The sequence below is a fragment of the Balaenoptera musculus genome, chromosome 12, assembly GCF_009873245.2.
Source record: "Balaenoptera musculus isolate JJ_BM4_2016_0621 chromosome 12, mBalMus1.pri.v3, whole genome shotgun sequence".
NCBI lineage: Eukaryota > Metazoa > Chordata > Mammalia > Artiodactyla > Balaenopteridae > Balaenoptera > Balaenoptera musculus.
In genome coordinates, this window is record NC_045796.1 from 89,666,452 (window position 1) to 89,694,084 (window position 27,633).

At 36.3% G+C, this 27,633-nt stretch overlaps 1 protein-coding gene across 1 annotated transcript in view; it reads left to right on the plus strand.

Moving 5' to 3' along the window:
* The window catches only part of EYS (eyes shut homolog), a 1,768,116-nt gene that overhangs the window by 512,268 nt on the left and 1,228,215 nt on the right, over positions 1-27,633 (plus strand). Inside the window, exon 12 of the mRNA XM_036871239.1 lies at positions 13,947-14,068. Coding sequence (XP_036727134.1) covers positions 13,947-14,068 — 122 coding nt within the window. The remainder of the gene's footprint in view (positions 1-13,946; positions 14,069-27,633) is intronic.

Below are 27,633 nucleotides of genomic sequence, written 5' to 3' on the forward strand. Positions count from 1 at the left end.
GCGCAGTGGTTGAGAATCTGCCTGCTAATGCAGGGGACACGGGTTCGAGCCCTGGTCCGGGAAGATCCCACATGCCACGGAGCAACTAGGCCCGTGAGCCACAACTACTGAGCCTGCGCATCTGGAGCCTGTGCCCCGCAACAGGAGGGGCCGCGATAGTGAAAGGCCCGCGCACCGCGATGAAGAGCGGTCCCCGCACCGCGATGAGGAGTGGCCCCCGCTTGCCGCAACTAGAGAAAGCCCTCGCACGAACTGAAGACCCAACACAGCCAAAAATGAATAAATAAATAAATAAATAAAGTAGCTATAAAAAAAAAATTTAAAAAAAAAAAAAAAAAAAAAAAAAAAAAAAAAAAAAAAAGATAAGATGACCATATGCATGTGGGTTTATCTCTGGGCTTTCTATCCTGTTCCATTGATCTATGTTTCTGTTCTTGTGCCAGTACCATACTGTCTTGATTACTGTAGATTTGTAGTATAGTCTGAAGTCAGGGAGCCTGATTCCTCCAGCTCCATTTTTCATTCTCAAGATTGCTTTGGCTATCCGGGGACTTTTGTATTTCCAAACAAATTGTGAAATTTTTTGTTCTAGTTCTGTGAAAAATGACAGTGGTAGTTTGATAGGGATTTCATTGAATCTGTAGATTGCTTTGGGAAGTAGAGTCATTTTCACAATGTTGATTCTTCCAATCCAAGAATATGGTATATCTCTCCATCTATTTGTATCATTTTTAATTTCTTTCATCAGTGTCTTATAATTTTCTGCATACATGTCTTTTGTCTCCGTAGGTAGGTTTATTCCTAGATATTTTACTCTTTTTGTTGCAATGGTAAATGGGAGTGTTTTCTTAATTTTGCTGTCAGATTTTTCATCATTAGTGTATAGGAATGCAAGAGATTTCTGTGCATTAATTTTGTATCCTGCTACTTTACCAAATTCATTGACTAACTTTAGTAGTTTTCTGGTAGCATCTTTAGGATTCTCTATGTATAGTATCATGTCATCTGCAAACCGTGACAGCTTTACTTCTTCTTTTAAGATTTGGATTCCTTTTACTTCTTTTTTTTCTCTGATTGCCATGGCTAACACTTATGCCTACTTTCTGCAGGGCTTTTATCATAAATGGGTGTTGAATTTTGTTGAAAGCTTTCTCTAAATGTATTGAGATGATCATATAGTTTTTCTCCTTCAATTTGTTAATATGGTGTATCACGTTGATTGATTTGCGTATATTGAAGAATCTTTGCATTCCTAGAATAAACCCCACTTGATCATTGTGTATAATTCTTTTAATGTGCTGTTGGATTCTGTTTGCTAGTATTTTGTTGAGGATTTTTGCATCTATGTTCATCAGTGATATTGGCCTGTAGTTTCCTTCCTTTGTGACATCTTTATCTGGTTTTGGTATCAGGGTGATGGTGGCCTCGTAGAATGAGTTGGGGAGTGTTCCTCCCTCTGCAATACTTTGGAAGAGCTTGAGAAGGATAGGTGTTAGCTCTTCTCTAAATGTTTGATAGAATTCTCCTGTGAAACCATCTGGCCCTGGGCTTTTGTTTGTTGGAAATTTTTAATCACAGTTTCAATTTCAGTGCTTGTGATTGGTCTGTTCATATTTTTTATTTCTTCCTGGCTCAGTCTCGGGAGGTTGTGCATTTCTAAGAATTTACCCATTTCTTCCAGGTTGTCCATTTTATTGGCATAGAGTTGCTTGTAGTAATCTCTCATGATCGTTTGTATTTCTGCAGTGTCATTTGTTACTTCTTCTTTTTCATTTCTAATTCTATTGATTTGAGTCTTCTCCCTTTTTTTCTTGATGAGTCTGGCTAATGGCTTATCAATTTTGTTTATCTTCTCAAAGAATCAGCTTTCAGTTTTATTGATCTTTGTTATTGTTTCCTTCATTTCTTTTTCATTTATTTCTGATCTGATCTTTATGATTTCTTTCCTTCTGATAACTTTGGGGGTCTTTTGTTCTTTTTTCTCTAATTGCTTTAGGTGCAGGGTTAGGTTACTTATTTGAGATCTTTCCTGTTTCTTGAGGTAGGCTTGTATTGCTATAAACTTCCCTCTTAGAACTGCTTTTGCTGCATCCCATAGGTTTTGGTTCGTCGTGTCTCCATTGTCATTTGGTCCCAGATATTTTTTTATTTCCCCTTTGATTTCTTCAGTGATCACTTCGTTATTAAGTAGTGTATTGTTTAGCCTCCATGTGTTTGTATTTTTTATAGATCTTTTCCTGTAATTGATATCTAGTCTCCTTGCATTGTGGTCGGAAAAGATACTTGAAACCATTTCAATTTTCTTAAATTTACCAAGGCTTGATTTGTGACCCAAGATATGATCTATCCTGGAGAATGTTCTATGAGCACTTGACAAAAATATGTATTCTGTTGTTTTTGGATGGAATGTCCTATAAATATCAATTAAGTCCATCTTGTTTAATGTATCAATTAAAGCTTGTGTTTCCTTATTTATTTTCGTTTTGGATGATCTGTCCATTGGTGAAAGTGGGGTGTTAAAATTCCCTACTATGATTGTGTTACTGTCAATTTCCCCTTTAATGGATGTTAGTATTTGCCTTATGTATTGAGGTGCTCCTATGTTGGGTGCATAAATATTTACAATTGTTATATCTTCTTCTTGGATCGATCCCTTGATCACTGCATAGTGTCCTTCTTTGTCTCTTGTAATAGTCTTTATTTTAAAGTCTATTTTGTCTGATATGAGAATTGCTACTCCAGCTTTCTTTTGATTTCCATTTGCATGGAATATCTTTTTCCGTCCCCTCCCTTTCAGTCTGTATGTGTCCCTAGGTCTGAAGTGAGTCTCTTGTAGACAACATATATACAGCTGTTGCTTTTGTATCCATTCAGCCAGACTAAGTCTTTTGGTTGGAGCATTTAATCCATTTACATTTAAGGTAATTATTGATATGTATGTTCCTATTCCCATTTTCTTAAATGTTTTGGGTTTGTTATTGTAGGTGTTTTCCTTCTCTTGTGTTTCTTGTCTAGAGAAATTCCTTTAGCATTTGTTGTAATGCTAGTTTGGTGGTGCTGAACTCTCTCAGCTTTTGCTTGCCTGTAAAGGTTTTAATTTCTCCATCAAATCTGAATGAGATCCTTGCTGGGTAGAGTAATCTTGGTTGTAGGTTTTTCTCCTTCGTCACTTTAAATATGTCCTGCTACTCCCTTCTGGCTTGCAGAGTTTCTGCTGAAAGATCAGCTGTTAACCTTAAGGGGATTCCCTTGTGTGTTATTTGTTGTTTTCCCTTGCTGCTTTTAATATGTTTTCTTTATATTTAATTTTTGATAGTTTGATTAATATGTGTCTTGGCGTGTTTCTCCTTGGATTTATCCTGTATGGGACTCTCTGTGCTTCCAGGATTTGATTAACTATTTCTCTTCCCATATTAGGGAAGTTTTCAACTATAATCTCTTCAAATATTTTCTCAGTCCCTTTCTTTTTCTCTTCTTCTTCTGGGACCCCTATAATTCGAATGTTGGTGCGCTTAATGTTGTCCCAGTGGTCTCTGAGACTGTCCTCAGTTCTTTTCATTGTTTTTTCTTTATTCTGCTCTGCTGTAGTTCTTTCCACTATTTTATGTTCCAGGTCACTTATCCGTTCTTCTGCCTCAGTTATTCTGCTGTTGATCCCTTCTAGAGTATTTTTAATTTCATTTATTGTGTTTTTCATCGTTGTTTGGTTCCTCTTTAGTTCTTCTACGTCCTTGTGAAATGTTTCTTGCATTTTGTCTCTTCTATTTCCAAGATTTTGGATCATCTTTACTAACATTATTCTGAATTCTTTTTCAGGTAGACTGCCTATTACCTCTTCATTTGTTAGGTCTGGTGTGTTTTTACCTTGCTCCTTCATCTGCTGTGTGTTTTTCTGTCTTCTCATTTTGCTTATCTTACTGTGTTTGGGGTCTCCTTTTCGCAGGCTGCAGGTTCGTAGTTCCTGTTGTTTTTGGTATCTGTCCCCAGTGGCAAAGGTTGGTTCAGTGTGTTTGTAGGCTTCCTGGTGGAGGGGACTAGTGCTTGTGTTCTGGTGGATGAGGCTGGATCTTGTCTTTCTGTTGAGCAGGTCCACGTCTGGTGGTGTGTTTTTGGGGTGTCTGTGGCCTTATTATGATTTTAGGCAGCCTCTCTGCTAATGGATGGGGCTGTGTTCCTGTCTTGCTAGTTGTTTGGCATAGGGTGTCCAGCACTGTAGCTTGCTGGTCGTTGAGTGAAGCTGGGTCTTGGTGTTGACATGGAGATCTCTGGGAGATTTTCTCCATTTGGTATTACATGGAGCTGGGAGTTCTCTTGTGGACCAGTGTCCTGAAGTTGGCTCTCCCACTTCAGAGGCACAGCCCTGACGCCTGGCTGGAGCACCAAGAGCCTTTCATCCACATGGCTCAGAATAAAAGGGAGAAAAATTACAAAGTAAGAAAGAAAGAGGATAAAATAAAATAAAATAAAATAAAGATATAATAAAATAATTAAAGTACTAAATACAAATAATTATTAAGAAAAAATAAAATTTTAAAGTAAAAAAAAAAAAAAAAAATGGACGGACAGAACCCTAAGACAAATGGTCAAAGCAAAGCTATACAGACAAAATCTCACACAGAAGCATACACATACACACTCACAAAAAGAGGAAAAGGGGAAAAAATAATATATCTTGCTCCCAAAGTCCACCTCCTCAATTTGGGATGATTCGTTGTCTATTCAGGTATTCCACAGATGCAGGTACATCAAGTTGTTTGTGGAGCTTTAATCCGCTGCTTCTGAGGCTGCTGGGAGAAGTTTCCCTTTCTCTTCTTTGTTTGCGTGGCTCCAGGGGTTCAGCTTTGGATTTGCCACGCCTCTGGCGTGTTGGTCGCCTGAGGGCGTCTGTTCTTCTCTCACACAGGGCGGGGTTAAAGGAACAGCTGATTCAGTGGCTCTGGCTCACTCAGGCTGGGGTGAGGGAGAGGTATGGGTGCGGGGCGAGCCTGCGGCAGCAGAGGCCAGCATGACGTTGCAGCAGCCTGAAGCGCGCTGTGCTTTCTCACTGGGAAGTTGTCCCCGGATCACGGGACCCTGGCAGTGGCGGGCTGCACAGGCTCCTGGGAGGGGCAGTGTGGATAATGACCTGTGCTCGCACACAGGCTTCTTGGTGGCAGCAGCAGAAGCCTTAGCATCTCATGCCCGTCTCTGGGGTCCGTGCTGAGAGCCACGGCTTGTGCCAATCTCTGGAGCTCGTTTAGTTTGTGCTCTGAATCCCCTCTCCTCCCGCACCAGGAGACAAAGAGGCAAGAAAAAGTCTCTTGCCTCTTCGGCAGCTCCAGACCTTTACCCAGACTCCCTCCCAGCTAGCCTGGGTGCACTAACCCCCTTCAGGCTGTGTTCATGCCGCCAACCCCAGTCCTCTCCCTGGGATCTGCCCGAAGCCGGAACCTCAGCTCCCAGCCCCTGCCCGCCCCGGCGGGTGAGCAGACAAGCCTCTCGGTCTAGTGAGTGCTGCTTGGCACCAATCCTCTGTGCGGGAATCTCTCCGCTTTGCCCTCCGCACCCCTGTGGCTGCGCTCTCCTTCATGGCTCTGAAGCTTCCCCCCTCTGCCACCCGCAGTCTCTGCCCATGAAGGGCCTTCCTAGTGTGTGGAAACCTTTCCTCCTTCACAGTTCCTTCCCACTGGTGCAGGTCCCATCCCTATTCTTTTGTCTCTGTTATTTCTTTTTTCTTTTGCCCTACCCAGGTACGTGGGGAGTTCTTGTCTTTTGGGAGGTCTGACGTCTTCTGCCAGCGTTCAGTGGCTGTTCTATAGGAGCAGTTCCACATGTAGATGTATTTCTGGTGTATCTGTGGGGAGGAAGGTGATCTCCGCATCTTACTCTTCCACCATCTTCTCCTCTCTCTCATTTTAGATTCAAAGAACCAAGATAAATCATTTTCTCCAGCTGAAAGAAACAATGTTAACATAGTTTTTCTTGTTTGTTTTTAAGAATAAATATTACCGTATTTATGTCTAACCCTGAGTATCACTTTATCCAGTATTTGGCAGTCTTTATGTCTTTGGTTAATTCTATAAGTCTTTAGAGATTAAAGTGAGTACTTAAAATAATATTAAAAGGAAACAGACAATAAGTCAATAGGCAGAGCTCTTTATTCTTACTAGAACTGAATTCATTATGGATTTTCTTTTTTTTTTTTTTTCATTTTATTAGTGAAAAAATAAATCTTTGTCCTTCTTCCTAGGACCATATGAGTAATGAATTAGAAAAAGACAACAATATAAATGTTTTTTAAATTTTTATTCGTTTAGTGTGAATCTAAATTTTCAGGAATCGAAAAGTAAGTTTCATAAAGTAAGATGAATTTTGTGGCTAAGACTGAATCAAATATAATTACCTCAATATGTAAACACTTCATAATGGAATCAGTCTAATGCTTCTTTCTTTGGGATTTTCAATCCTCATTTATAGAACTAGTTTTAGTTGATTGTAAGGAAGGGCTATTTAAAGGAATTCTAAAATATAATTTTTCTTGTTAAGAAAATGAGATGACTGAATATCTAGAAATTATAAATAAAATATTTTTCTGGACTATATATTAGCAATTAATATCATATATATTCCATGCTTTAGCATCCATTCTTTCAGTCAAATATAAAATTGTATTCCAGAGAGTGATAATTGGTGGACAAAACAGATTTGACTTTATATTTTACAAGTTAGAGAAAAACACAATAAAATAAGTAAGTTATTCTAAAATATGGTAAGTACCAAGCATAAGATGGAACATGTATGTAAGTAGTATACATTAAAAGTTTCATAAACAATAAAGCAAAAAAAGTAATTGTGAGAAAGGTAAGTATACTGGAGGAAATGATCAAAGCTTCAGGTAGAATGTGGCATTTATTTTGACCTGGAGGGAGGAATCAAATTACAAAAGTTGGGGCAGAGGTCACGGGAAGTAAGTAAAGATATTCCAGATGGAAGAATGCCAAAGAAGCAGGGATCCAATACACAAGAGTAGTTTAGATTACCTGGAAAGGTCACGGGTAAGAGAACACTTTAGTTAAAAGTTACTGGTATCTGACTGTGAGTCAGATATCATATGAAGTCCTATCCTAAGGACTCATTTAATCCTCCACCCTCATCAGTCAGGTACCATTATTTCTGATGTCCCTTGAGATTAAGTAGCAGGCTTATTATTATTTAGCTAATAATTCATGGAGCTTGATTTTAAATCCTGGCTGTCTCTCATCAAATCCCTGCAATCTTACATACTGCAGTAAATCCTCAAGCTTTGTTTTTTCTTAAAAGGAGTTTTTCTTCTTCCCCAGTTGAAGGAAATGTTTCACTAGGGATGGACTTTTAGGTTGGCAATTAATTTCTCTCAGTCCATTAGCATATTGTTCTACTGGGTTCTTGCTTCCACTGTTGGGAAGTAAATTGTCAGACCTGGTGTCCCTTTGAAAGTAAGTGTCTTTGTTCTTTGGCTGCTTTTAAGATTTACTCTATGTCTTTCATTATCAGCAGTTTTACCCTAGATAATGTTTTCTTTGTGCTTAATCCCACATAGGTCTGGAAATCTTTCTAAATCTGTGGTTACTGTCCTTTGTTATCTTTGGACAATTCTCAGGCAGTAATTTTTTCAAATATTGCTCTTATCCAATTTCTCTTCTCCCTCTTTAATATTTCAATTCTTTTTATTATTTCCCATATTTAACAGTTTTTTCTTTTTCTGACTTCTTTATTCTTTTGTCTTTATGTAATTCAGTCTGGAAATTTACTACTAATCCTCTACTAAGATTTTATTAAAATAATGGAATAAATGATTAAATTTCAATTATTATTATTTCCAAATCACAGTATTTTTTTGACTATTTTATAGCAGGTTTCTAGTGAAATTCTCTATCTTGCCTTCTATATTCTCACATATATTAATCATAGTCATTTAAAAATATCCAATAACACAATATCTGAATAATCTGTTCCTACTGTCTGATTTTCTCTTGAATTTTGGTTATCAGCATTTCTTTAATTTTTTATTGAATACCAGACATTTTGTTATCAAATATTGAAAAATTTCCTCTAATGTTAGCTTCCTCCAAAGAGCACTTCATTTCTCTGGCAGGGCAACAGAGTACAGATCGATGACCTCAACTAAAATGTTGAGTGGGGTTTTAGCATGATCTGGGCTGGGAGTTTTGCTGGTTTGTTTTACTTCTAGACCTTGGTGTTTCCATGAAAGCCAGAAGTGTTTAACAGGACCATTGCAACTTACAGGCCCTAGACTCCAATCTCGACCTTTCCTGGAACACAAGACTACTGAATCTTTGCTATTCACTTTAGCTGCTTTCTGCTTACATTGGGTAGTTTCACCCTAGGGAACAAATGTCTCCAATTGATTGCTCATCAACATTTGGGATCATTTGTTTGTTCTTCTCTTCATGGACGTCTCTCCTCAACAAAGTTGAATACATATATTTGTGTAGCTATATATATATTCATTCCAGGGAAATTGTTGCAAGCTCCAGCTGCTTCTGAATTTAAGAAAGCAAATGTCCTGGCCTTAAAAGCAAGGGCAAGAGTGATCTTACTTTAGTTTGTTTCCCTTCTCTCCAGAATTTACGAGATGCAATCTGTTTTGGTTGTTCTTTTCAGAATTCAATCATTGTTCTATGTATTTTACTCAGTTTCGCTAGTTGTTTTCAGCAAAATGAGGTTTGGCAGGATTTTTTGTTGTTTGCTTGTTTGTTTGGTAAATAGCTTTTATTAATATAAGGACATTCCCAAAAAGTTCTCATTTGATAAGATAATTTTTATGAATGTGTGTTGAATTATATAATGGTTTTTCTGAATCTGAGATGATCAAACCATTTTTTCCTTCTTTAATAGAGTTTCTTCTATTGAAGCATACTTCTATTTCTGTAAGACAAAAACAAAAACAAATTACCTGCTCATAATAGAACAAATCTTGAAGACACTCTTAGATTCAATTACTTAAATTTATTTTTTTCAATTTTACTTTTTTTGATCACATAAGATTGACTGAGTTTGCATTTCTTGTTATATGCTTGCCAGATTTTGGTATCTAAGCTTTACTAGTCTCAAAATTTAAGTTGGGTAGTTCCCCTGCTTTTCTGTTTTCTGCACCTATATGACATAAGAGAAGAATTAAAGATTTGGAAGCAATTTTATTTCAGCTGTGTAAGCATACTGTCAATCTCCCTTTTTGGTGCATTTAAAAATGTTTACTTATTTAGTAAGATTTTCTACTATTTCTTGATCAATGTTCCTAATTTATTATGTGAAATTTGTCCATATTGTCTAAGTTTGTGTTTGTAATTGATACATTGCTGGATTCTCTTTCTCTTCCTCTTTCATCTTTGTTTTCCTAGTCTGGTAATCTTTATCCTTCAGTAGGTTCATACAAAGAAGTAATGTAAAATAATAATAATAAATAATAGTAATGAAAAATTGTTCATAAAAGAAATAATGAAAAGTAAATACTTTTAAATAATAAAATAAAAATAATGAAATAATGAAAATTGTTCATACAGCAATTCCCCTACATACGAACCTTTAAGTTTTGAACTTTCAAAGATGCGAACGTGCATTTGCACGTCCAGTTGCGTAAGTTAGTTCATGTGTCTGGCGTACTTTGTCACGTGTGTGGATCCTCTACAAGTGGTTGTGCTTTTGTGTACTTTACTGTATACTTTACTGTATAGAGTACAGTAGTACACTATCTTTATTTCAAGCCCAGGATGTACAGAAGCAAGTGTAAAAGCAGCAGTGATGTAGCTGGTACTGCTAAGAAGTGCCAGCTGTTGTGATGTACTACTATACTTTTCAAGGTACTGTACTGTAAGATTAAAAATGTTTTCTTTATTTTTGTGTTTGTTTTTTATGTATTATTTGTGTAAAAAGTATTATAAACTTATTACAGTACAGAACTATATAGCCGATTGTGTTAGTTGGGTACCTAAGCTAACTTTGTTGGACTTAACGAACACACTCTCAGAACAGAACTCATTCGTATGTAGGGGACTTACTATACAAAGAAATAATGTAGAGATGGATAATTCTGTTCAAGTGCAGTACTTGTTGTGTGTTGTACTTTGAACTTGTCAGATCTAGTCTGGCAAGCCTGAAAGGAATGTTTGTTATTGATTAGTGGTGATTATTGGTCACAAGGCCAAGCATGTCATTACTAGGCCAAGCCAAATCATTACTGCATGCAATGCTCAAAATAAGCTTATGAAGTAGACATTATTGGTACTTTATGTGTAAAGGCACCTGAGGCTTAGATAACTTAAATAGTTTACTTAGATAAATTAAGTAGGTTAGCAGATGTGTTAGACAGAATTATAAAATGGCCCCAAGATCTCCACCTCCTAGTGCACATGTCCTGTAAAACCTACTCTCCTTGAGCATAAGTAAGACCTGTGAATATAGTGGGATAGTACTATCATTTATGTTACTTTATATAGAAAAAGAGATTTTACAGATGTAACTAAGGTCCCTAATCAGCTGACTTTGATTTATCAAATGTAAGATTATCTTGGGTGTGCCTGACCTAATTAGATGTGTCCTTAAAGGAGACAAGACACAGAAGCAGGTGCTCCCCTGTTGGCCTTGAAGGAACAAACCACCCCACTGTGCTTTGAGAAGACAAGGCCATGTGCCAAGGATGTGACGCCATCTGGATCTGAGAGCCGTCCTTGCCTGGCAACCAGCAAGTGACCAGACCCAAGTCCTAGGGCCACAATGCAATACATTTTACTGACAGCCACTGTTTGGAAAAGGACCCCAAGCCTCAGATGAGATCATAACCCCGGTCAATACCTTGTTTTAGCCCGATGAGACTTTAAGCAAAGGACTTGACTCACCTGTGTCTGGACACTGAACCACAGAAAATGTGAGATAGCAAATTTATGTTTAAAGCTGCTAAATTTGTGGTAATTTGCTACACAGCAATAGAAATTCAATACCCCATACATGTCTGGATATTTAATAAGCCACAAAGCTGGTGTTCAAATGTCATCTCTCAGATTTCAAAATTTATATTCAGAATTATGCTAACCTTCTTACCTTTGTATATTTGTCACTGATCACAAGGATTTAAAATATCTAGCTCATGACTTGAAAAACTAAACTACTACTACATAGTTACATGAAGAATATTATATAGAGTGTGTTATATATGTAGTTATTATACCTAAAAACTTGACCACTTGGTCTTTTGTCTCACTGGCGGTGTAGTTCACTGAGCTGGATCTGTGTCATCTTTTATTATCTTCTGTCTTTCCTGTCTCCTACTCACTATGTATTTTCAAACTATGAAAACTGCTTTATCTGAATTTGGCAGGAAGACAAATGTCTACTTTGCATTAAGAGGTAAAAATAATGTGACACCAACTTCACAAATTATGTAAACTTTTACTCATTTTAGTAAACATATTTAAATACATTTTCTTCCTCAGGAAAAGTAACTCAAAATATTATTATATGATTATTGAATGCCAAGGTAATATGGCTTAAAAGTAGTGTGTCAGCTTTATTATTTTAAGTTACTGGAATTAATTAACTTTATAGTGTTGATTGGGAAAGTGCTTTGCACTAAGAATGTCTAAGTTCAAAATAATACTTCTGAATCAAGTAAGCAACAGATGAATAGAAATACTTGAACTCTGGGTTAATTCTACTTAATATTCTGCTCTCTGTAGCATTTATATTTTTTCATGTTTAATATTAGAAAAATGTCTATTTCCTTGATCACTTTGTTTCTGTCTCATACAGATTCCATCATATCTGGAGATCACTGCTTTGGTACCTGACACTTTAGTGATAATTAGATCATTAAATGCATGGTAATTTTCTACTCATTATTAAATCATCAAGAATACCAATAAGAAATATATGGCTTTAATGGCAAAGAAATTTGTTTGGCTTTTTGGCTCACTCACTGAATTTGTTTCAAATTACTACTGATATGTCAAAATAAAAACCAGCAGTATTCTCATGCACTGTCTTAACAGAAACAATTGACACCCCTTTGAAGGTGAATTGTCAGAAATAACTAAAGGCACTTCACATGGTCCATGGGTTACGGACATCCATCATGCATCCTGATTTGCCCTCCTGTCTATCACTAGGTTGGGTCATGGTCCCCCATTCACTACATCAGATGCTTAGTCTTGCCTGTTATAGAATTGCTTCCATCTCAAATAACATATGCATTAAACGAAATATGATCATTACCTTCAATTTTCATGTAAGTCCTCTTTGTAACACTTACACAAAAGAGAAGGAAAAAGAAATAAGCTAAATGCAATCAATGAAAACTTTCTGAATATTGCCAAACTCATTGAGGAAGTTAACAATGATAGAGGCAGAACACAGGAAAAAATTGCTGTTGAAATCCAGCAAACCATAAGTACTGAGAATGAGAACTCTGAGTGGAGAATGAACACATGTTCAGGAGTAAAATCTGGTCTTGGTATGGCCACTCTCATCCCTCTGCTTTTCACAAGCAGTTGAAAACTAAAGCTGGGACCTCAGTGGAGCTACTCATACATTTGGATTATTGTAACCTAAATGCATCTAGATCGAGCATAAATGTATGTGTTTCTCTGGTGAAAAAAGTTATTTGCCTGGAATGTTTGAACTTTACGAACTTTCTGTCTACCTATAGTAAAGGTATAGAATCTTTGTGAAGTCTGTTTTGTGCACTAACTTCATATTTTACATTAGTTTTCCTATCATTGTTTCCATTGTTCAGTCAACAGGTATTAAGCATCCACTGGTGCCAGGCCTTCTCAAGGTACTGGAATGTATTACACCAGACCATGTTTTCCCATCTCAGAGAGCTCCTGCTCTTGTGTGTTCACAGAACTATGTAGACTCAACTCCATTCCCAAGTGAAAAGTTGGGCTGGCATCACCTGACACAGCTCTGTCCAGTAGAAATGTAACAAAATCTATGTGTGTTCAGTAAATTTTCTAGCAGCCACATTAAAAAAAGTTCAAAGAAACAGATGAAATTAATTTTAATAATACAATCATGTGTTTAACTCTTTATATACAAATTATTATCATTACAACATGTAATAAAATTATTAGTAAGATACTTTATATTCTTTTTTAATATTAAATTTTCCAAATCCAGTGTGTATTTTATACTTACAGCCTCATTTGCGACCAGGCACATTTCAATGCTCTATAACCACAGGTGGCCAGTGGCTACTGTACTGAACAGAGAAGATCAAGATAACACCTAACATTGATGTTAGAATTTTTTGTATTTATAAATCTAGAATCACTAAACCTCAGAGCCCAAATTCTAACTTTTTGAAAAGAGGTCTAGTCTTCAAAATTATTTTTAATGTATAAATTACTGTCCCACCATAATTTGAGGTGTCTTTTGGGTTGTTTTTCTATTTGCCCAATCAGGAAAAACAATTTTGCTTTCAGTATTTTGAATATTGTTTTAGACCAATTTTATTCTTCAGAAAAATAATATTCAAAGTTTTACAATTTCAATAAACGAACAATACTACACTTACATAAGTTAATTATTTGTAAGTAATATCACAAAGCTGTCAGAAGGTTTATTTTGTTGTAGTTATTTTTTTAACTCGTGAGCTAGTTGCCAAGTATGACATTTAGTTATTTAGTTTTACACAATCACTAGTCTTCATATTACTAATACACTACTTTTATATTAACATTTAACAAGACCAATAGCTGTGTATTGTGAGCTTGACACATAAATATTAATTTTTATTGAATTAGATACTAAAGAATACTGTTCACATAGTTTTTAAACTGCAGTAAAGTAATTTTTGACAAGTATTGACATTCTATAAAAATTGAAAAAATTCATAAATTGACAGAGAGATCAAAATAACGAAGAGTAATAAGAAGTGACCTAAAGCTTGTATAATTTTCATATTCCCTTAGAACTACCAGTGCGTGTGCCTTTCTGGTTGGGAAGGATATTTTTGTGAACAAGAATCCAATGACTGCAAAAAGAATCCCTGTAAGAACAATTCCACCTGTACTGACCTTGGCAATGGCTATCGGTGAGTAATATATTCATTGTTTCTTTACAAAATTACTTGGAATTCACGATGTCTTTGGGATATATCCAGACATTGTTTTCACTTTACATCAATTAATTAAAATAATGGTACTAAGATGAAGAGCCATTTCCTGAAAAGACAGTGTCACGTTCATTTAAAATTTGCAAATACCAAAGTGCAGATGTCCAGTCAAAAAAGGAATAAACAAATTTTAACTTGGAAATACAATGTCCAGATGTGGCTCATCTTACGAATGCCTTTACTTCTTCAAAACACGCTTTTGCCATTTCAGCGTTGTTTCGGGTCATTCCATGCAAGATCAGTGTCACAATATGTGTCCTTAGTGGGTCTATTAAATTAAATTCAACTTATTTCCTATAAATTAATCATGAGTTTGGATTATTTTAGTCAAATTATTGGTAAATTTTACAACATTTACTATCCACACTTTCCATACTACAATTATATTATTAATTGAGTTTTAGATGAGAAGTTTGAAGAAACTAAATAGAAATTCTGAGTAGCCACTGCTATTATTCCAAAACTTTAATAACCAAATATATAGTTGTAAATAGTTTTTAGCTTCTGACTTCTTTGGTGTGTGCACTAGGTCCCTTAAGTAGATGCAAAATCAGGCGTACTGTAACTAGAAAGCTTTTCTTATCACACAAGCAGAATAATTGAATACAAATATAGTTATATAATTATTTTTCCAGGGATAAATCAAAATGGTTTCAGGATGTCCTCTAAAATAACTCATAAACTGTCTTTTGTCTTGTGATTAAAATTGAGAATTCTGAATCATCTCAAGCACGTAAGAGTTTTTACAAATGTTCTTCATGTTTAGTGACTGAAATGGGAAGAAAGACTTAGACTAGTCAACAGTAGGCACTTTATTTCATTATAAGGGAATTCTGAAATAGCTGGCATTTTAATGGCCATAAGAAAAATAATGAATAACTTCTGTAATATAGGAAAACTCTCAATGACAATAGTTGACATTAGTTTAAAATATACAAAAAGAGTTATTTTTGTGATATTATCAATTATTAAAATTGATATATTATCACAAATTAATATTAACTTCCTATCCATCTATGCAGTGGGAGAAAGAATCAACTTTTGTTAGGCTATGGAAAAAAAACTTTTCATAATTATCCATTTATTTTATTTTTCTTAAATATCTCTATTAATTATAACCTACAATATATAATATGAATTTTCCAGGATATTTTTCATACTCTGAGATATCCTTTTAAACATTCAGCTCTCTCTTAAGTTCCTGAAGATAATTAGTTTATGCATTTGTGTATGTGTATATGACACGTAATTTTGAGATGGCTTAAGAAAGTGGTGTTTTGGCCTGCATGGGATATTGTCAGGAGGTGGGAAGCATTCTGTGATTGGGTTTATAATGAATCTCATGTAGAAGGATGGAAAACTAGACAGAGGGCGAAACCAACATGTTTACAGAGGCAGCGATCCTTCATAATAGCCATTTTAGGGGAAGGTTTGCCATTCTTGTGGTTTAGATAATGTTCATGTTTTTGTTTGTATTCAGATATGTGTGTGGGGTAGGCTTATTTTTGTTATGATTCATCAGGGTCACAGAGTAGCCTTGTCTCATTTTGATGTTCTTTGAAGTTGTCTATTGAAATGTTCAACAGGAGAACAGCAACATGTGGCTGTTAACCTAGCTTCTAGTTCCTGGCCAGCTCCTGGGGATTCTGGATTTAGTTTCTGCTTTCTCTTTCCCGAAATATACTCTCATTGATATGTGGAGGGGGGACTGGAAATATGTGTGTGTGCATGTGAAATATATCACTTATTTGTATAAAATATGTTATTCTCATAACGTCAATCAAACAGAATGAGAAGACACAAGTATTAATTTATTATCCAGCATGATAGTACTTTTATTTAGATTAAAACACTGCCATTTGATTAAGAGGCCTTAAATATCTAAAACAAAACAAGCAACAAAGTCTAGAAGGCTTAATTAAAATACACTTTATTTTAATATTCATGAGACATAATCAGTCTTTCTAGAAACTCTGACACCACTAGTTGTGAACTCTTAATGACTTAAATTTATAAACATGTCAGAAGAGTTTGCCTCTTAAATTAACACAAACACTCTTAGTCACTTTATTATGCTTCAGATTTTTCAAAGATTACTGATTGTATTTCCAAGATGTAGGGTTGCATTTTTTTCTTGGTATAAAAATAGAAATCCAGCTGAAGTAAGCTTTCTGACTGTGCTTCTCATTTGTGATTTTAAACATGAAAATGTATTAATACAAATGTTCATGTTATATTAACATTGGCTTTACTAGCTTGTAAGGGGAAGAAAACATTCAATAAATACACTATCAATGAGGTGACCATAATTAGTATATGTGTTATATATAAATATGATGACTCACTATTTAGGAATTGCCAAGTTATCTTTTGTATAATTTATTGAGGTATGTAATTCACCCTTTTAATGTGTACAATTCAGGAGTTTTTAGTATATTCACAGAAAAGTAAAAGCATTACCACAATCTTATTTTAGAACATTTTCATCACCCCAAAAGAAAGCCATACCTATTAGCAGTCCCTCCGCATTTTCCCCCTCCCCTCTAGGCCCTGAAAATGACTAATCTGTTTTCTGTCTCTATGGATTTGCCTGTTCTGAACATTTCATACAAATGGAATCATGCAGTATGTGGCCTTTTGTGACTGATTCATCACACGTAGCATAATGTTTTCAAGGTTTACGTCACAGAACTTCTTTCCTTTTTATAGTCAATAATATTACATCGTAAGGTTATAATACATTTGTTTATCTATTCTTCATTTGATAGACATTTAGGTTGCCTATTTCTTGACTAGTATGCCCAAGTATGTGTATGCACATATATTTCCAATTCTTTGAGTGTATAACTAGCATTAGAATTGTTGGAGTATGTGATAACTTTATGTTCAACTTTTAGAGGAAAGTTCCAAACACTTGTCTAAGTTAATGCACTATTTTACAATCCCACCAGCAATGTGTGAGGGTGTCAATTTTTCCACATCCTTGTCAGTACTTGCTAATGTCTTTTAATGTCTGATTCTAGTCATTTGAACCGTCTCTATTTTTCTTCCGGTCAATCTAGTTCAATGTCTTTTGACAGAATAAACTTTGAATTTCATTGTTTTTATATATTTCTTTTTATTCTCTATTTCATTAATCTCATCATTTCCTTCTTCTGGCGATGGGTTTAGTTTTATTTTTCCAGGTGGATGGTTTCATTATTGATTTAAAAATCTGTACTTTTTAAACACCAGAATTTACAAATATAAATTTTGATCTAAGCACTGCTTTAGCTGCACCTTATAATTTTTTGGTGTTTTGTGTGTTTATTTTTATTCATCTCAGAATATTTTCTAATTTCACATGTGATTTCTTCTTCAGCTCACTGGTTATTTAGGAGTTTGACATTTAATTTCCACATATTTGTGAATTGCTCAGATTTCCTTCTGATTTTAACTTCTACTTTTATTTATTTATTTATTTATTTATTTATTTTTAACATCTTTATTGGAGTAAAATTGCTTTACAATGGTGTGTTAGTTTTTGCTTTATAACAAAGTGAATCAGTTATACATATACATATGTTCCCATATCTATCCCCTCTTGCATCTCCCTCCCTCCCACCCTCCCTATCTCACCCCTCTAGGTGATCACAAAGCACAATGCTGATCTCCCTGTGCTATGCGATTGCTTCCCACTAGCTATCTATTTTACATTTGGTAGTGTATATATGTCCATGACACTCTCTCACTTTGTCACATCTTACCCTTCCCCCTCCCCATATCCTCAAGTCCATTCTCTCATAGGTCTGTGTCTTTATTCCCATCTTGCCACTAGGTTCTTAATGTCCTTTTTTTTTTCCCCTTAGATGTCATATACATGTGTTAGCATACTGTATTTGTTTTTCTCTTTCTGACTTCACTCTGTATGACAGACTCTAACTCCATCCACCTCACTACAAATAACTCAATTTCGTTTCTTTTCATGGCTGAGTAGTATTCCATTGTATATATGTGCCACATCTTCTTTATCCATTCATCCAATGATGGACACTTAGGTTGCTTCCATGTCTGGGCCATTGTAAATAGAGCTGCAATGAATATTTTGGTACATAACTCTTTTTGAATTATGGTTTTCTCAGGGTATATGCCCAGTAGTGGGATTGCTGGGTCGTATGGTAGTTCTATTTTTAGATTTTTAAGAAACCGCCATACTGTTCTCCATAGTTGCTGTATCAATTTACACTCCCACCAACAGTGCAAGAGGGTTCCTTTTTCTCCACATCCTCTCCAGCATTTACTGTTTCTAGATTTTTTGATGATGGCCATTCTGAACAGTGTGAGATGATATCTCATTGTAGTTTTGATTTGCATTTCTCTAATGATTAATGATGTTGAGCATTCTTTCATGTGTTTGTTGGCAATCTGTATATCTTCTCTGGAGAAATGTCTACTTAGGTCTTCTGCCCATTTTTGGATTGGGTTGTTTGTTTTTTTGTTATTGAGCTGCATGTGCTGCTTGTAAATCTTGGAGATTAATCCTTTGTCAGTTGCTTCATTTGCAAATATTTTCTCCCATTCTGAGGGTTGTCTTTTGGTCTTGTTTATGGTTTTCTTTGCAGTGCAAAAGCTTTTAAGTTTCATTAGGTCCCATTTGATTATTTTTGTTTTTATTTCCATTCCTCTAGGAGCTGGGTGAAAAAGGATCTTGCTGTGATTTATGTCATAGAGTGTTCTGCCTATGTTTTCCTCTAAGAGTTTGATAGTGTCTGGCCTTACATTTAGGTCTTTAATCCATTTTGAGTTTATTTTTGTGTATGGTATTAGGGAGTGTTCCACTTTCATACTTTTACATGTACCTGTCCAGTTTTCCCAGCACTACTTATTGAAGAAGCTGTCTTTTCTCCACTGTATATGCTTGCCTTCTTTATCAAAGATAAGGTGACCATATGTGCATGGGTTTATCTCTGGACTTTCTATCCTGTTCCATTGATCTATGTTTCTCTTTTTGTGCCAGTACCATACTGTCTTGATTACTGTAGATTTGTAGTATAGTCTGAAGTCTTGGAGCCTGATTCCCCCAGCTCCATTTTTCTTTCTCAAGATTGCTTTGGCTATTCGGGGTCTTTTGTGTTTCCATACAAATAGTGAAATTTTTTGTTCTAGTTCTGTGAAAAATGTCAGTGGTAGTTTGATAAGGATTGCATTGAATCTGTAGATTGCTTTGTGAAGTAGAGTCATTTTCACAATGTTGATTCTTCCAAACCAAGAACATGGTATATCTCTCCATCTATTTGTATCATCTTTAATTTCTTTCATCAGTGTCTTATAATTTTCTGCATACATGTCTTTTGTCTCCATAGGTAGGTTTATTCCTAGATATTTTACTCTTTTTGTTGCAGTGGTAAATGGGAGTGTTTTCTTAATTTTGCTGTCAGATTTTTCATCATTAGTGTATAGGAATGCAAGAGATTTCTGTGCATTAATTTTGTATCCTGCTACTTTACCAAATTCATTGACTAACTTTAGTAGATTTCTGGTAGCATCTTTAGGATTCTCTATGTATAGTATCATGTCATCTGCAAACAGTGTTATCTTTACTTCTTCTTTTCCAATTTGGATTCCTTTTACTTCTTTTTCTTCTCTGATTGCTGTGGCTAACACTTCTAAAACTATGTTGAATAATAGTGGTGAGAGCAGGCAACCTTGTCTTGTTTCTGATCTTAGTGGAAATGGTTTCAATTTTTCACCATTGAGGATGATGTTGGCTGTGGGTTTGTCACATATGGCCTTTATTACGTTAAGGAAAGTTCCCGCTATGCCTACTTTCTGCAGGGCTTTTATCATAAATGGGTGTTGAATCTTGTCGAAAGCTTTCTCTGCATCTATTGAGAAGATCATATGGTGTTTCCTCCATCAATTTGTTAATATGGTGTATCACGTTGATTGATTTGCATATATTGAAGAATCCTTGCATTCCTGGAATAAACCCCACTTGATCATGGTGTATGATCCTTTTAATGTGCTGTTGGATTCTGTTTGCTAGTATTTTGTTGAGGATTTTTGCATCTATGTTCATCAGTGATATTGGCCTGTAGTTTTCTTTCTTTGTCACATGTTTGTCTGGTTTTGGTATCAGGGTGATGGTGGCTTCGTAGAATGTGTTGGGGAGTGTTCCTCCCTTTGCAATATTTTGGAAGAGTTTGAGAAGGATAGGTGTTAGCTCTTCTCTAAATGTTTGGTAGAATTCACCTGTGAAGCCATCTGGTCCTGGGCTTTTGTTTGTTGGAAGATTTTTAATCACAGTTTCAATTTCAGTGCTTGTGATTGGTCTGTTCATATTTTTTATTTCTTTCTGGTCCAGTGTCGGCACGTTGTCCATTTTATTGGCATAGAGTTGCTTGTAGTACTATCTCATGATCGTTTGTATTTCTGCAGTGTCATTTGTTACTTCGTCTTTTTCATTTCTAATTCTATTGATTTGAGTCTTCTCCCTTTTTTTCTTGATGAGTCTGGCTAATGGTTTATCAATTTTGTTTATCTTCTCAAATAACCAGCTTTTAGTTTTGTTGATCTTTGCTATTGGTTCCTTCATTTCTTTTTCATTTATTTCTGATCTGATCTTTATGATTTCTTTCCTTCTGATAACTTTGTGGGTTTTTTGTTCTTGTTTCTCTAATTGCTTTAGGTGCCAGGTTAGGTTGTTTATTCGAGATGTTTCCTGTTTCTTGAGGTAGGCTTGTATTGCTATAAACTTCCCTCTTAGAACTGCTTTTGCTGCATCCCATAGGTTTTGGGTCGTCGTGTCTCCATTGTCATTTGTTCCTAGGTATTTTTTGATTTCCCCTTTGATTTCTTCAGTGATCACTTCGTTATTAAGTAGTGTATTGTGTAGCCTCCATGTGTTTGTATTTTTTACAGATCTTTTCCTGTAATGGATATCTAGTCTCCTTGCATTGTGGTCAGAAAAGATACTTGATACGATTTCAATTTTCTTAAATTTACCAAGGCTTGATTTGTGACCCAAGATATGATCTATCCTGGAGAATGTTTCATGAGCACTTGAGAAGAATGTGTACTCTGTTGTTTTTGGGTGGAATGTCCTATACATATCAATTAAGTCCATCTTGTTTAATGTATCATTTCAAGCTTTTGTTCCCTTATTTATTTTCATTTTGGATGATCTGACCATTGTTGAATGTGGGGTGTTAAAATCCCCTACTAGGATTGTGTTACTGTCGATTTTCCCTTTTATGGCTGTTAGTATTTGCCTTATGTATTGAGGTGCTCCTATGTTGGTTGCATACATATTTACAATTGTTATATCTTCTTCTTGAATCAATCCCTTGATCATTATATAGTGTCCTTCTTTGTCTCTTGTAATAGTCTTTATTTTAAAGTCTAGTTTGTCTGATATGAGAATTGCTACTCCAGCTTTCTTTTGATTTCCATTTGCATGGAATATCTTTTTCCATCCCCTCACTTTCAGTCTGTATGTGTCCCTAGGTCAGAAGTGGGTCTCTTGTAGACAGCATATATATGGGTCTTGTTTTTGTATCCATTCAGCCAGTCTGTGTCTTTTGGTGGGAGCATTTAATCCATTTACATTTAAGGTAATTATTGATATGTATGTTCCTGTTCCCATTTTCTTAAATGTTTTGTGTTTGTTATTGTAGGTGTTTTCCTTCTCTTGTGTCTCCTGCCTAGAGAAGTTCCTTTAGCATTTGTTGTAAAGCTGGTTTGGTCGTGCTGAACTCTCTCAGCTTTTGCTCGTCTGTAAAGGTTTTAATTTCTCCATCAAATCTGAATGAGATCCTTGCTGGGTAGAGTAATCTTGGTTGTAGTGTTTTTTCCTTCATCACTTTAAATATGTCCTGCCACTCCCTTCTGGCTTGCAAAGTTTCTGCTGAAAGATCAGCTCTTAACCTTATGGGGATTCCCTTGTGTGTTAGTTGTTGTTTTTCCCTTGCTGCCTTTAATATGTTTTCTTTATATTTAATTTTTGATAGTTTGATTAATATGTGTCTTGGCATGTTTCTCCTTGGATTTATCCTGTATGGGACTCTCTGTGCTTTCAGGACTTGATTAACTATTTCCTTTTCCATATTAGGGAAATTTTCAAATATAATCTCTTCAAATATTTTCTCAGTCCCTTTCTTTTTCTCTTCTTCTTCTGGGACCCCTATAATTTGAATGTTGGTGTGCTTAATGTTGTCCCAGAGGTCTCTGAGACTGTCCTCAGTTCTCTTCATTCTTTTTTCTTTATTCTGCTCTGCAGTAGTTATTTCCACTGTTTTATCTTCCAGGTCACTTATCCGTTCTTCTGCCTCAGTTATTCTGCTATTGATCCCATCTAGAGTATTTTAAATTTCATTTATTGTGTTTTTCATCATTGCTTGGTTCCTCTTTAGTTCTTCTAGTTCCTTGTTAAATGTTTCTTGCATTTTGTCTATTCTATTTCCAAGATTTTGGATCATGTCTACTATAATTATTCTGAATTCTTTTTCAGGTAGACTGCCTATTTCCTCTTCATTTGTTAGGTCTGGTGTGTTTTGACCCTGGTCCTTCATCTGCTGTGTGTTTTTCTGTCTTCTCATTTTACTTATCTTACTGTGTTTGTGTTCTCCTTTTTACAGGATGCATGTTCATAGTTCCTGTTGTTTTTGGTATCTGTCCCCAGTGGCTAATGTTGGTTCAGTGCATTGTGTAGGCATCCTGGTGGAGGGGACTAGTGCCTGTGTTCTTGTGGATGATGCGTATCTTGTCTTTCTGATGGGCAGGTCCACGTCTGGTGGTGTGTTTTTGGGGTGTCTGTGGCCTTACTATGATTTTTAGGCAGCCTCTCTGCTAATGGATGGTGCTGTGTTCCTGTCTTGCTAGTTGTTTGGCATAGGGTGTCCAGCACTATAGCTTGCTGGTCGTTGAGTGAAGCTGGGTCTTGGTGTTAAGATGGAGATCTTGGGAGATTTTCATCATTTGGTATTACGTGGAGCTGGGACGTCTCTTGTGGACCAGTGTCCTGAAGTTGGCTCTCCCACCTCAGAGGCACAGTCCTGATTCCTGGCTGGAGCACCAAGAGCCTTTCATCCACACAGCTCAGAATAAAAGGGGGAAAAAATAGAAAGAAACAAAAGAAAGAGGATAAAATAAAAGAAAGTAAGATAAAGTAAAATAAAGTTATTAAAATAAAAAATAAAAAATAATTATTAAGAAAAAAAGAAAAACCAATTTTTTAAAGTAAAATGAAAAAACAACAACAACAAAAAAACGGACGGACAGAACCCTAGGACAAATAGTTGATGCAAAGCTATACAGACAAAATCTCACACAGAAGCATACACATATACACTCACAAAAACAGGAAAAGGGGAAAAAATAATATATCCTGCTCCCAAAGTCCACCTCCTCAATTTGGGTTGATTCGTTGTCTCTTCAGGTATTCTACAGATGCAGGTACATCTAGTTGTTTGTGGAGCTTTAATCAGCTGCTTCTGAGGCTGCTGGGAGAAATTTCCCTTTTTCTTCTTTGTTCGTACATCTCCCGGGGTTCAGCTTTGGATTTGGACCCGCCTCTGCATGTAGGTCACCTGAGGGCATCTGTTCTTTGCTCACACAGGATGGGGTTAAAGGAGCAGCTGCTTCGGGGGCTCTGGCTCACTCAGGCAGGGGGGGAGGGAAGGGTACGGATGCGGGGCTAGCCTGCAGCGGCAGAGGCCAGCGTGATGTTGCAGCAGCCTGAGGCATGCCATGTGTTCTCCCGGGGAAGTTGCCCCTGTATCACGGGAACCTGGCCATGGTGGGCTGCACAGGCTCCCGGGAGGGGCGGTGTGGAGAGTGACCTGTGCTCTCACACAGGCTTCGTGGTGGAGGCAGCAGCAGCCTTAGCGTCTCATGCCTGTCTCTGGGGTCCGTGCTGATAGCCGCGTGTCTCTGGAGCTCGTTTAGGCAGTGCTCTGAATTCCCTCTCCTCCCGCACCAGGAAACAGGCAAGAAAAAATCTCTTGTCTCTTCTGCAGCTGCAGACCTTTTCCCGGATTCCCTCCCGGCTAGCTGTGGCGCTCTAGCCCCCTTCAGGCCTTGTTCAGGCCGCCAACCCCAGTCCTCTCCCTGGGATCCGACCGAAGCCAGAGCCTCAGCTCCCAGTCCCCGCCCGCCCGGGCGGGGGAGCAGACAAGCCTCTCCGGCTGGTGAGTGCTGGTTGGCACTGATCCTCTGTGCGGGAATCTCTCCGCTTTGCCCTCCGCACCCCTGTGCCTGCGCTCTCCTCTGTGGCTCTGAAGCTTCCCCCCTCTGCCACCCACAGTCTCCGCCCGTGAAGAGGCTTCCTAGTGTGTGGAAACCTTTCCTCCTTCACAGCTCCCTCCCACTGGTGCAGGTCCCGTCCCTATTCTTTTGTCTCTGTTTTTTCTTTTTTCTTTTTCCCTACCCAGGTACGTGGCGAGTTTCTTGCCTTTTGGGAGGTCTGACGTCTTCTGCCAGTGTTCAGTGGGTGTTCTATAGGAGCAGTTCCACGTGTAGATGTATTTCTGATGTATCTGTGGGGAAGAAGGTGATCTCCGCGTCTTACTCTTCTGCCATTCTTCTCCTGGTCTCTACTTTTATTTTATTGTGGTCAGAAAACGTACTTTATCAGAGTTTTCCTGAAGCTTGTTTTATGACCTAACACATGGTCTATAATGAAGAATGTTCTATACCTACTTGTGAAGAACTTGTATTCTGCTGTGGTTCGGTAGATGTTACATAGTCTGTCTTTTAGTCCTAGTTGGTTTATAATGTTGATCAGGTCCTCTATATCCTTGTCATCTCCTGCCAATTTGTTCTATTCATTATAGAAATAGGATATTCAAGTTTACAATTACTATTATTGAGTTGTTTATTTACCCTTTCAATCTGTTACTTTTTGCTTCATTTAACTGGGACTCTGCTTTCAGGTGTGTACATGATAGTAATTGTTAGATCTTACTGATAGATATAAATATTTTTAATTATAAAATGTTCTTGTCTCGAGTAACATGTTTTTGTCTTAAAGTCTATTTTCCCTGATATTATTATAGTTGACTCAGCTGTCTTTTGATTATAGATTGCATAGTGTGCATTTTCCTATCCTTAATCTATTTGTGACTTTGAATATAAAGCTTTTCTCTTGTAGTTAACATACAATTAGAATACTTTCTAAAATTCACTCTGCCAATCTCTACCTTTTAGTAGCATTATAAACTCGATTTTCATTTAATGTGAATACTGATAAAATAGGGTAAAAATATGCTATTTTCCTATTTTTTTATGTCTTTTTGTTCCTCTGCTTCTGAACCATTGCCTTCTTTTGTGCTAGATATTTTCTGGTGTTACACTTTAATTTCCTTTTTACTTTTAGTATATAGTTTTTACTTATTTTCTTAGTGGTTATCTTATCAATTACAGTTAGCTTCTTAACTTAAAACAGTCAACATAATATTGACACCAAGTTAATCTCAATAGTATACAAAAACTTGGCTCCACTATTGCTCCATTTCCTCTCACCTACCTTAGGCTGTTATAAATTATAAACCCATCAATGCAATTTTGTAATTATTGCTTTATTCACTGTCTTTTAAATGAGATAGGAGAAGACAAGAGTAATAAGCAAAAAATACAGTTATGCTCTCTTTTATACTTACCTATATATTCACTATAACTGGTGCTTTTTGTGTGTGTGGATTCAAGTTACTGTTTAGTGTCTTTTCCTTTTAGCTTAAAGAACTCCCTTTACTATTTCATATAGGGCAGTATGTTAGTGATGAATTCTCTCAGTTTTGTTTTGTTTTTTTAAATAGACTATGTAGTCCTGGAAAGAGCAGCAGTAGCCCCTTGGATCCCTCCCATGCTGTGAGGGACTGGGACCCCAGTGGCTCCACAGGATGGCACAGCCTTTATTTTTATCTTTTTAATATTTATTTATTTATTATTTATTTATTTTGGCTGGTCCAGTTCTTAGTTGCAGCCTGCGGGATCTTTAGTTTAGGTATGCAGACTTCTTAGTTGTGGCATGCAAACTCTTAGTTGTGGCATGCATGCAGGATCTAGTTCCCTGACCAGGGATGGAATCCAGGCCCCCTGCATTCTGAGTGTGGAATCTTACTCACTGAGCCACGAGGGAAGTCCCTCTCTCAGTTATTTTTAAATCTGGGAATATCTTAATTTCTCTTTCAATTTAAAGGATAGCTTTCAGGGACATAGAATACTTGGTTGACTGTTTTTTCTTTCAGCACTTGAAATATGCCTGACCTACATGGTTTTTGATAAATTGGCTGTTAATCTGACTGAGGAACCCCTGTACATGAGTCACTTTTATCTTGATGCTACCAGAATCCTCTCTTTGTCTTTTGACATGTTGACTATCATATGTTTAGACTTTTATCTCTTTAAGTCTATTCTACTCGGAGATTGTTGAGTTTCACAGACATGCAGATTAATATTTTTCATCAAGTTTGGAAAATTTGACATTTATTTCTTCAAATATTTTACCTTTTTCTGTCTTTTATCTGATTCTGGAACTCTCACATGTGTATGTTAATGTACTTGATGATATCCTACAGGTATCTGACTATGTTCATTTTTCTTTCTTTTTTTTTTTCATATCTTCAGGATCAATAATGTTAATTGATTGATTTTCAAATTCACTGCTTCCTTCTTCTGCTACCTTAAATCTGATGTTATGCCTCTCTAGTGATTTTTTAATTTCGTGTTTTGTACTTTTCAATTCCAGAATTTCTATTCATTTCTTTTTTGTAATTCATATCTCTTTATTGGTATTCTCAATTTGGCAACACATCAGTCTCATACTTTTAGTAATGGTTTAGATATGGTTTCTATTTTTCTTTGAACATATTTATTATAGCTGATTTAATATATTTGTCAAGTCCAATATCCAGGCTTCCTCCAGGATAATTTCTATTGATTGTTCTAATTCCTGTGTTTGGAACATACTTTTCTCTGTTTGTACAACTCATAATTTTTTAAAATGAACATTTAGCCTTTTAAATAATATAATGTGGCAAATCTGGAAATCAGATCCTGCTTCTTCCCAGTTGTTACTGGTTTTCTGTTTCATTTTTTTTTTTTGTAGTTGTTTTTTTCTATTGTTTATTTAGTGATTTTCCTGGAATAGTTGTATAAATTATTTATTTTTTGTCATATGTAACTATTGAAATCTCTGCTCAGCTAGCCTAGTGGTTAGCTAATGATTTAACAGATTTTAAAAATTTCCTTGAACTACTAAGTCCCCAGGCTTTACTGAGAGATTCTGTGTGTCTGGTGAGGCATGTGTTCAATGTTCAGGCAGACAGTTTACAGCTCTGTCATATTCCTCACTTCTTGCTTGCACTGAACCTCCAGGTTAGTCGGAGATAGGAGATTAAGGTCTTTTCATGTCTTTCTTAGGCAAGTGCACAAACTTTCATGTTGTATTGTGTTTTGTTTCCCAGGAATATATCTGGCCTTTCAAGGACCTCTATGAAATCTCATTA